Source organism: Watersipora subatra, chromosome 3 (assembly GCF_963576615.1).
Source record: "Watersipora subatra chromosome 3, tzWatSuba1.1, whole genome shotgun sequence".
NCBI classification, from domain to species: domain Eukaryota; kingdom Metazoa; phylum Bryozoa; class Gymnolaemata; order Cheilostomatida; family Watersiporidae; genus Watersipora; species Watersipora subatra.
The window spans coordinates 9,140,346-9,152,574 of record NC_088710.1 but is presented as its reverse complement, the minus strand read 5'-3'; the positions used below and the strand labels follow the sequence as shown (position 1 = coordinate 9,152,574).

The 12,229-nt window shown below is 35.6% G+C and overlaps 1 protein-coding gene across 1 annotated transcript; it reads right to left on the bottom strand.

The window, feature by feature from the left end:
- Nucleotides 1-4,364: 4,364 nt before the first annotated feature.
- LOC137391082 (malectin-like) lies at nucleotides 4,365-11,876 on the bottom strand. The gene is made up of 5 exons (XM_068077433.1): nucleotides 11,701-11,876; nucleotides 11,276-11,486; nucleotides 9,435-9,617; nucleotides 6,475-6,532; nucleotides 4,365-4,967 (listed from the first exon to the last, which is right to left on the bottom strand). The coding sequence occupies exons 1-5, from the start codon at nucleotides 11,847-11,849 to the stop codon at nucleotides 4,735-4,737; spliced, it is 834 nt and encodes a 277-aa protein (XP_067933534.1). The 5' UTR covers nucleotides 11,850-11,876; the 3' UTR covers nucleotides 4,365-4,734.
- Nucleotides 11,877-12,229: the final 353 nt, after the last annotated feature.

The window sequence follows — 12,229 nt, the reverse complement described above, 5'->3', positions numbered from 1 at the left end:
ACTCTTGGGTAGGGAGACGAGATCTATCTTGCCACTGAGCCCCCGAAAGCCTAATGAGGATGAGGTCCAGAACTGGAGGGAAAAGTGGCTAAAACGGAAAAAGACTCAGGAGAAATATAATGATCCGCACAAGAATCTTCCTGCTTTACAGGAGGGGACCACGGTAATGGTACAGGATTTCAATCGACATCGTCGAGAATGGAAAGAAGGAAGACTGGTCAAGCAACTAACTGACCGCTCCTACACAGTCGAATGCCATGATAACTTGTTGAGGCGAAACCGGCGTGATCTAAGGCCAGTGCCTGTAGATATGCCAGAACACCCAAGCCAGCATTCTCCACCAAGGAGCAGATCACCACAGAATATTGATGCACCAGCTACTCACTCAGAGTCCCAGTCCCAGGCCCTAGCCCCAGGTCCCAGTCCCGGAATTCAGTCCCCTGAGGCCACTCCCCGACGAAATCCACCTAGGCAATGCCAAAAGCCAGTCTGGATGAAAGACTATGTACAGTAAGAGACTATTGTTAGAAGGGGAGATGTTGACATTATGTTTGAGATTATCTACATGTTTTACCTTATCCACGTCAAGCTAATTTGGTGTTTAATAATTACAATGCATTGATAATTGTTTACTGTATAATATTTTATGAGCATACTCTTTTCTGTTAGCATCTTGGTTTAGAGATTAGAATATAAAAACCGGGTTCGTTTTCCGGTCGCCATACTTGTAACTACGATTAATCCTCTCTGTCTCCAAACTATAAAAACAAGTACTTTAACCAATCATAACAAATCACAGCAAAATAATTATGATGAAAGGTTGCAAACTTGATGCTTCTATGAAAAGAGCATTATTTACAGGGAAGATAAATCCTAAAATATCATTTTTATCAAATTTTTTATAGAAGGTGGAATGGCAGCTGTGACAACTCTTCATACCAAAATTTGTCTGAGTCACTGCAGAAATTGCCACTGAAAGGAGGTGCCAACAGAAATGCAAGATAAACTGCCTTGGCCCACGGCCTATACGAACTCCTTGCGCTATCTTATATTCGTGGAGTGTCAATGTTGGCGCTGTTATAGCTGAAAATCATGTTTTTGAAATAGCTGTATATTAGCAATGTTCCCACAAACGTAAATGTCAAGAGATTAGTTAATAGGTAGGAAACTTAGCAGTTACAATACATTCCTACAGCATATATTATCTCCCACTAACGGAAACAAGTATGCATCAACAACCATTGTTTACATGCTGCATACGTGTACAATATTCTTACCATTTGATTGTTGAGTTGGGAATTACTTACTCAGTCCATAGCAACACTATAGTAGGAACACAACTCCTATTCAGTATATCTATTTATATAGAAGTAGCTTTATAGTTATATTCATTCCATGTCTAGCAACTAAGGAAGCAACATCATTTAATTGTATACTAATAGTTGATCGATCAACATGTATATTATATCATAATATCTTACATCTAGACTGCTAATCTAACCCCAACCCAGTCTTTAGAGGGTTGGTTGGAGGTGTACGTACATTAGCGTATATATGAGGCATCGTTACATGAACTATAGCATTGGATTAGCCTTGTTGTAGAACTGTAACCTGACCATCACTAGACTACCTCCCACCTATCGGCATCGACACTCACATAGACGGTGAATAACACTATAGCACCAGCTAACCAGAGTCCTCTGCCCCTAACGACAACCACAACTGAAGTGAAGACTATCCATATATAAGGAGATTTGGACTCATACTAATACTGAAGGTAGATAGCTCATTTACAACCAAATAAGCTACAACAGCGCGCTCGATGTTGGAAACAAGTGAATATCGTTGTTAATGGCTGCAACTAATACGACCAACAGTGTGATTAATATGAGAACAAACGTATAGCTAGTGTGTTTAAAAAACGATTAAACGAAAAGAAGCAAATTCGTGTGCATGGTTAATACAGCGACTTGTTTGACAGAATATTCCACGGACATTAAAATTACGGGTTATATGAATGAAAATCTCCGTTTCGACTTTCACTGATGTTCACCTTGACCTAGGCTGTTTTCGGTACTAGGAACACCAGGTGAGCGTTACTCTGCGCTAATCTACTTGCTGTTCCAACAATAGAGTTATCTTCCCTCTAAAGTGACAACTGCGCCTTCAACAACACGAGCGTTTCCGGTGCCAACAAGGAGCGTTTAGGCCACGCCTCTTTTTATGCTAGTCAATCGTAGTGATTGACAGAACAATAACATCAGCCATGAGAATGATCATGAATTTCCACAGTTAAGATAGTAATTATTGCTCATATTAAAAAAATGATGATTATAGTTTATTACTTTACTATATGCTTATGATTTAAAGCAATTCAATACCTACATGCCTTGCAAAGGCATTGAATAGATAGTGTTAAGTGAATTAATACAATCAGTTACTCCAATGATATACAGCCACCACACATAGGGGGCTGTATATCATTGGTTACTCATAGATAAGATAAATAGTCATACTGGGGTTGTATTACATTGGTGTGATGGGAAGCTAATCGACTTCCATCAACTGAAAGTATTGACATTGTATGGTGATAGAGTGATTCATTGACATACCTGCCAACTCTCACGCATTGGGCGTGAGACTCACGCAATCGCCCCAAAGAAAAAATGAAAATGCGTGAGAAATGCGTGAGATTTTTGCCCCAATTTCCACAATTTTATATATACTATCATTGATACATCAATTGCCCCGAAACCAAATCTCACGCATTGCCCCACTCTTGGGTTGGCAAATCTGTTCATTGACACCACAGTTCACAAACAGCCCTTGCATGTAATATTATATTTCAATACATATCAATCAAATACATAGACTAGCTTGAAGCAAATATGACCACTAGTTAGTGGACATCTTTGCTGGATGTAAGCATGCAAAAGGTTTGAAAGTTAAAGTGGCAAATGTTCTTATATGTTAGATAAAAATAAATTATACTTAATTATGCTAAATTATAATTATATAAAAATTAAATAGACTTTTTTATTACTTTAATTATTAAATAATTTTTCATTGTAATAGCTAAACAGATTATATTTAGCCATTACTTGCTAACTATTTTACATTTAAACACATTTACAGTTTTATTTTTTTCCTAATTTATTTCAACAAAACACTTCATTCATGATATGAAATTTAAAAGTTGTAGTTGTTTGAAAAAGCTTGAAAACCTCTACAGTTGTTTTCCTTTTTCTCTCAATTCATTTGAACTGCTTAAATTTTTTTCTCATGATATGAAGTTTAAAAGTTAGAATGGTAAATGTTATATAAAAATAAATTTTCTGTCCAAAGATTTTTTTATTACTCGGGCAACTCGAGTAGTACAGCTCATAGTTGATGGCAGTCAATTAGCTTTCCATCAGCCTAATGTAATACAACCCCAGTATGACTATCTATCTTATCTATGAGTAACTGATTGCATTAACTCACTTACTTAACACTATCTATTCAGTGCCTTTGCAAGTCATGTAGGTATCAGGGTTTACGTGTATGTCACAATTTCCATTTCCATAAATCATTTCCATAAATCATTTCCATATTATTTCCATTTCCATAACATTTGCCTACTTTATTTCAATAGTATTTCCATAACATATCCCTACTTCATTTCCATATTATTTCCATTTCCATAGCATTTCCATAATTCATTTCCATATTTCTAAAATAAAATTTCCATATCCATTTCCCTAAAATTATGGAAATATTTATGTTTGTGGAAATGGAAAAGTAAACATTTCCATAATATGTTTAGCGATCCCTGGTAGGTATTGAATTGCTTTAAATAATACGCATATATTACAGTAATAAACTATAATCATCATTTCTTTAATATGAGCATTAATTACTATCTTAACTGGAAATTCATGATCCTTGTTTAACCCTTCTCATGGTTGATGTTATTGATCTAGTCAATCACTACGACTGACTAGCACAAAAAAGAGGCGTGGCCTAAACGCTTCTTGTTGGCACCGGAAACGCTCGTGTAGTTCACTCTAGGGGAGATAACTCCATGGTTCCAACACACTGTAGATACCGTAACCTGCAGCACTGATTCACGCCCATTTATATAGGACTCCTATTAGCGAGTTCCCTGACTTTCTATGAAAGCTAAAATCCCAGGATTTCTGTGAAAGCTAGTGTTTGTATAACTTTTAATCACAGGAAAGCTTCTGATATTCACATATTCTACATTCCCATCTGTAATTATCTGTTATCTGATTTTGTTGATAAAAAGGCAAAACCTATGTTTTGACTAACAGTAGCTGAGATTAAACAATCATCTGAATTTGTTTTGTAGAATTGAGAACATATTCAATAATCATTACGTTTTATGCTGAACCATAAAGAAACAAGACAAAACAGCCTATGGCAGAGAATGTTGCAGTAAAGACAACATAAAAGAATTGCTATGTTGCAAACAATTGTTAGTAAATATTAATTGCTTTGTATACGCATTCATATAGCCTAGTGAGAAATAGAGCTCAATTCGTAATTACAACATACCATGATCTATGATACTGTGAACTAAGTAATGGCAAGCGGACAAAAAACTAAAAATGCGAAGTTTGCAAAAAGTTATTGGGTAGACTATGTGAATGACTGGACATAGCGGACTCATTCCATCATATATGGTAATAATTGCAGCAACCAGCTCTGGAGTGTGAGACGGAATGAAATTGTCTATATTTTGCACAGACAGTAGAGCAACGGTATGAAGGCAGCGACTGCTATCACTATTGGGATGAGCATAGAGGAGGAATCGGACATCGCGTACGGGTCCTGCACCTTTGGCCCAGATGTATGAGCTCTCTTTTTCGTGTCTTGAGGTGTCTCTCTCACTATCTCCTCTTCTTCTTCTTCCTCTTCCACATCATCAACCTCTTGCTGTGGCAGCGGGGGCAGTGTTGGGACATCTGCAGAAACAATAACTCAACCTTAATAAGTTTCATCAATGATCACATCTGGCACAAAAACTAGCATTAGCTAAAGTAAAATACTGAATATTTAATGGCATATTGCAACAGTCTGCATGAAATAACAAATTATGAATTAAAACAGTGAAACAAAACACCTGGAAGCTAATGTAGTCTGATCTCTTACAATGCAAAGATAACAGCACTATATTTAAGAAGTTTAGAAAATACAAAATTGCCAGCAGTTAGTATGTAACATTTAGAATATATTTGTCCAATCGGTAGACATAATCATGGTGACTGTGTCCTCCAATTGGTCTACTAAATGTTAGTAGACTACTAATACAATCCTTTTGATTGAGGCAAAAGGAATGCGCTCCACATTACTTTATATAGATAACTCAAGAGCTTATATCCAGGGAGGTTGACAATTTTCCAGGTGAGACGACTCCAAAATGGTCATATGAATATTTACAATAATAGCTTGCCAATTCGACATTGCTCAAAATACACTTGACAATGAAAAATATTTGAAGAACATGGAAGCTTTCAAGTACAGTGGAATCTCGGTTCTCAAACACTTCGGTTCTCGACCAACTCGGTTTTCGATCAAAGATTTTGAAATTTGTTCGTCTCGGATCTCGAACATAAATTTGGTTCTCAACCAAACCGAAGCATGCGCATTGGAATTGGAACCGCTCCGGAAATAGCATGAAAACATTCATTAACAAACGGAGAACCAATTTCTGCTTCATAAATTCTTTACAAAAAAGGAGGAACCATCTGGAACGACGCCTCCTCTACCGAAGAAATTTGCTAGGGACATAACCCCCCCACCAGTCGAGTTAGCCTAAAAATTTTTGGAGAAGGATTCTCCTTCAAAGATGTGAAGTGAACATGCCTTTGCTGTTTACATTTTCTTTTGCCCATGATTTTTGATGTAACTGATGTGTTGCATTTTTTTGCTGTTTCGTTATCAATTTCTGCAATTTTTGGTATTGTATCTTAACCTTTAATGTTTTTGATGTTTTAAGAGCAAAACATACAAAATGTTTACTTTTTTCCCCATCATATTAAATAAAAAACCTTTTATTAGAATTAAACATGATCTATATCTACCCGTTTTTATTTATAGTATGCAGTATACAGTACAGTTTATGTTGTAAAATGTTGAAAAAATACTTACCGAAGTTGTTTTTTCACCTTGGAACGGATTAAAATTTACATACATTTATTCTAATGGGACAAACTGTTTCGGATCTCAAACAACTTGGTATTTGAACCAAGTCCTTCTGGAATGAATTATGTTCGAGAATCGAGGTTCCACAGTAATTATTATCAGGAGTTCACATAAAGCCAGAAGACAAACACCACATGAAGGTGTTCATTCTCATATACATGTAATTCAGCCTACTCATGTAACATGGAGCAAAAAATTTAATGGACCGATGCAAATAAGATTTTGAATTTGATATAATTTTGGGATAACGCCGAAGCTAATTCCTACCTGCCAAGGAGCCCTTCATTACATACGCTGCATTTAGCTTAGGGTTGTCTCGCTCTCCCTGTAACATTAACTCTCCTCATTGTAAATTCTTCTAATGGTGAGAATAGCAAAACAACTCGAGTCAGTAAGAAGGGACTAGCAGAAGAACTTGAGCCGGTAATGGAAAGACTAACAGAAGAAACACAAACTGACTAGTGCGAAATTCAGCTAATTACTTCCTAAAACAGGATAAGCATTACTAGAAAAATCTAATCTATATATATATATATATCTCTATCTCGCTCAAAGCTTGTCATTCGTCTGCTCAGTTATAGCGATGAAGTTTTAGAAACGAAAAATTCCCTCAAACTGGCCTTGAACTCATGAAGATTGCAACTGCAAACTTGCATACAAGCGCGCGTAACCACAAGGCTAAACCATTCTTATCACAACCATTGCTCTTATCATATACGATAAATGCCTTTCGTGATTGCACACGCTAAACTATTAATTAATACAGTTACGATGGCCCTGTTATAAGATTTTTCCGCCTTGGAACATTTTTCCAATGGAACATGTTTTTCCATCCTTACCAACAGCTAAAAAATTTCTTTACTTAACTTACTGCCTTAACTAACTTACTTACCTTTACTTTAACTTTTTTCCCTAATACGATATTAACAAATTTCTGATGCTGTGATGACGTCGAAATAATGAAAACGACGATATGCTACTCGCTGAAATCCCTTTCATAACGCCTAAAAGAGATTTGATGCTCAATCCCTCTGTCTTTCTCAGTTCAGCGTTATTCGTTATAAGTCATAGTGAAAACGAAAGCGGAAAAAGAAATGTAAACAAATTCTAGACGGTGATAAAATTTTAGATGATAAAATTTTAGATGATGACAAAATTAAAGGTCAACTTGCAACAAAATTTACATTACAGCTATTTGGTATCAAAAGATTCATCATGTCTTACTCGGTTGTTTTGTAAGTGCCAAATATGTGGAAATGTGATTACATGCTCTTAAAAGCTCAAAAACAAAAAGCCGCCGTAGATTGGAATCTGTTTATTTCGATGACGTAACCATGAAATTTGGTTATCGTCTTGTCACGTATGTTCTCACGTGAATTGAAAGGCCAATAAAAAGCTCAATATAAAACTTATCATAGTACTAGTTTATGACAAACACTTCGGGTTTTACCGAAGACCCCGTATCAAATATAGATGCTCGCTACTTTACAGTTTTGTTTCGGCATTATTCAATGGTCAAGTCATAATCTGATCATGTGACCCAATACTTCGCAAATAATTTTTGCAGCACTTTTCGATTATCACAGGTAACCAACAGGCTCGTCATGATTATCAGACAATAATATGTACTCCTTCAAGCTAAGGTTAAAAATTTTAACAATTTTTTACAGTAAGTTATAAGATATCAGTGCTAAAAGTGACAGCATTACAATGACGATAAAACAGACGCGTAAGAACAATAGACATAGTTTTATTGAATGCGTGAAGTATATTTGTGAAAGTATTTCGACGAATAAGGTTGCAAGAAAGTGTAAACAGAAACCATCTCTCACAACTACATCACATTTGAGCCGTTTTGGAAAGGAAATCGAAACTACGGCGGTCTCGTGGGGCTGCGATTTTCTGTTCGCTTTTAAGCTTTTAAGAGCTTGTAATCACCTTTCCACATATTTTGCACATACAACACAACAGAGTAAGACATGGTGAATCTTTTTATATCAAATAACGGTAATGTGAATTTTGTTGCAAGTCAACCTTTAAAGTTTAGTTTAGAAAATGCGTACTAAAACTTTAAGTATGTGTTTAGTAAGCTAAATTCATTTATGGGTAAGTTAAATTCAACGTTTATGTTATACGTCTGCCTCGAAGGTAAAAACTCCCTACGATATGTACTGCACGTAGTACATTGTAATATTATATTTCATTGCACATCACAACCACTAAATACACTAAAGTTACTGTATAGTAACTTTTTATACACACATTTTTATGCGCTAATTGTTATTACTAATTCAACAAATTAATGCTTTTATTTTGTTTTCTGTCTGTAATATTTGTCTCATTACCAAATCATTTTTCATTTTATCGTAGTAAAACAGACTTTATTAAGCCATTATTTGCTAATCATTTCACGTTTAAACACCTTTACAGTTGTTTTATTTTTTTTCTTAATTTATTTCAAATACGCAAAACCCTTTTTCATGATATGAAGTTTAAAAGTTAGCAGTTGTTTGAAAAAAGTTTAAAGTCCTTTACAATTTTTCGTTTTGTCTCTTAATTTATTTGAATTGCACAAAACACTTTTCGTGATATGAAGTTTGAAAATTAGAATGGTAACTGTTGTTATATGTTAAGTAAAAATAAATTTTCTGTGCAAAGACTTTTTTATTACCCAGGAAATGCGTGGCATTCACCTGGTCTTTACTATAATACGAGTCGTGTCTGTCTGTCTGTCCGAAGCTACGCCAAGAGCGTTAGGAAAAAACATCGCCTACACCAGAAATTAAACTCAGGGCATCATATTCGAAGTCAAGCACGCTACCACCACCCCATCACCTTGCCAATTCTTAATTATGAATGTACTGATCAATCATTACGATCCCTCAAGGTGCGCAGGACTGCCAAGTGCAGAATAATGTGTACGTGGTCCAACATATTTGTGTAGTAAATCTATTTGGATAGGATTAAGGATAGGATTACTCCAAAGTATGCTCTAGTATTAAAAGACATTGGTCAAGGTTTAACCAGAAAGCAAACACTCTCACAAGACCTCTCTATAGAAGAACAGCAGTATCTGTAAAGCCCACAACTCCTATACCTACTTTGTCATAATTTCATCTACTGTTATCTATTGCCATTACGCATAGTTGCATATGCTGTAAATATTCATACTATAATATATCAAAGTTCTCCACACCACACAACACACTCATCAAGAGTTATCTTACCTTGAGGAGTGTCAGTGACACCGAGTTATCCTCAATGTCAGACTTCCTGCCATTGACTATAAGCTTCTTATTTTTAACTTGAAATGGAATTATTTCATCGTGGGCGACAGCGCGACCAACTTTTCCAAAGATATCGAGGTTCTTTACCACATCATGTACATCATTCAGCTGTACATTGAACACCTGTCAAGGACAATAAACACTGACAGTGGTAGATAACATGAAGCCAGTTTGTAGCGTGAGCTCCTGAGGAAAGTGAGAATTAACTACAAGGTTATGGAATGAATAGAAACTCTGAGTTGGCATTCTAAAAAATCTTTACCTTTTTGCTAAAACAAACTTGCTATCATTACTGATCATACAAATCTAAAAATTAAAACATAAGAATTTGCAAGGTAAAAATACTTGTTGACTACCAAATAGGCAAGTCGAAATCGTAACTCAAAGGTCAACAAGGGGTATTCCAGGTGCCAATGGAATAGGTACTCACGCTAACCCCAACCCATCATTACAACTAGGGGAATCATTCTCCTAGTTGTAATGATGGGTTAAAAATGCAGTCACACCTTGTTTACGATCATTTCAACACACAAATTTTTCAACATACATTACAACGTAACATTATGGGAATATCTCTTGAAGTAATTTACAACAAATGACAGAAAACATCGAGGTGTTGCTGGTAAAAGGTGAAAAAAAACTGGAAAATATAAAAATAATCCAAATATATGAGGTTACTGCATTAAATCATTTTTAGTTTCATTCAAGGTCATGTGTACCTCTACCACTGCCTCTACTACCTAAGCTACATGTCACAAAACCTACATTTCCATTTTATATTTTTTTAATTAAGGCAAGTTGCAGTAAAACTTAATGTTATTGATTATTAATGTAGTTTTTTACAGTTCTATATTATGAATTTGATTTGAGAATGCAGAATTTATTGAAGAGTTATTTAAGGCTTTCTGACTCGCAGGAACAAATAGAGCAATAACATTATTGCTGAATATATTCTCACACAAATATGAATATATCTTCTGAATATATTAACTCTTCCATGATGATAACGCTCCATGCCACTGAGCAGAGACAAAACAAAGGTACGCAACAAACAGAGCCCCGACCTCAACCTGATTGAGAACCTTTGACAACAAACAGAGCCCCGACCTCAACCTGATTGAGAACCTTTGACAACAAATCAGCGAGCGTCTAGGCAAGGATGAGCCAAGCACAAAAACTCAACTCAGAGAAAATCAAAGCCTGGAACAACACTGTGACGAAGGAACAGCTGGAAAAGCTGGTGCGAAGCATGCCAAGATGATATGACCTGATGATCAAGGCAAAAAGAGGCTCTCCAATCAGACACTAACACTTTCAACAACCCAAACGACGTTTTATAGATCCACCAAACCATACTAAAAGTCGTTGTTCATGAACTTTAAGATTAGCAAACTTAGATGTATGTAGTCTACTATTCAGTTTACGCCTTTCATCCACGATATGCAGTTATTCTAGCCTAGGTTTTTTTGCCTTGAGTTTCCTGTGTGATAGAAGACTGCAAGTAATACATAAATCATTAGGAAGCCGAATAGAAATATTAGAATCGTAGAATATTCTGGTAAAGATGATATATAGTTTTGACAACTTAAAGACAATAATGTAGCCACAATTCAAACTTCCAGGTCAAAGTCGCTCAATTTTTCTGTGTCTCAAACTTTAGTCCAGCACTGTACCAACAGAATTAATTAATTAATTACATGCTGGCAACCAAGCACAAATTCATAATCAGTTGCAAAAAGCTGGTGAAGAAATCGAATATTAGTCACATCCCTATGAATTACCTTCTGGTTAGGAGCATTGAACCAGACCTCACAAAACTTGAGCACCAAAACATAGTCACCATCTTCTCTCAAGGGGATGTTATAATTAAAGTCGCTGAAGTGATACCTCTCTGTCTGGTAAAGTATCTGGTCAGGAGGTGCAACTCTGCCTATTTGCATGGTTGTGCCATAGTCCGATGCTTCCCCAATAGTCAAAGGATCACGGTTGTACCTGGAGATGTATGAACGTTGTAGGAACAAATACAGCTTTAAGATCATATAATGTTACAGTAATACATTCCCAATAATTTTTTCTGAAAGGTAAATTGCAAATTGTTTTAAAAATAGACTAATTCGGTAATTCCTGTAAAAATGAGAAATCAGCATGAAAATTTGACATTTAAAAATGACAGTGTGACATTTTAAAACCATGCTACCAATCCTACCTGATACCATGAATGTCCGTATGCTTCTCTCCTCCAGCATTGATCGACCAGACAATATTTAAAGCAGCATTAGTTGAAGTAAGTATAACGCACAGTGTTATAACTATCTGCTTGAAGCGATTCGATATCATAGGGATACAACCGCCCATGGCAGCTCCAAATAATTGAGCCGAGATCTACAAAAAATATACAGCTGGTTAAAATAATGTTTATTATGTTATAGATAGAAAGTATATATTATAACGTCGCTTCAAATAATGAAAACTACATAAACTATATTATACTAAATGTAATGCGTAGTATCTAGTTGTGAAATGAAAACTACATAAATTATGTTACGCTAAATGTACTGCAGAATTGTGTATGCATAATCATTGATAGGTTTGGAGCTTCATCGCAACGTTTAGCAAATGTAACAAACTTCATAATGAAACTATTTGCAAAATCTAAAGCTCAATGAAATTCCAGCAATTTTTGCGAGAGAAAAAAGTGACGCAAAATTGTTTACGATTGCATCTAATGCAGGTAA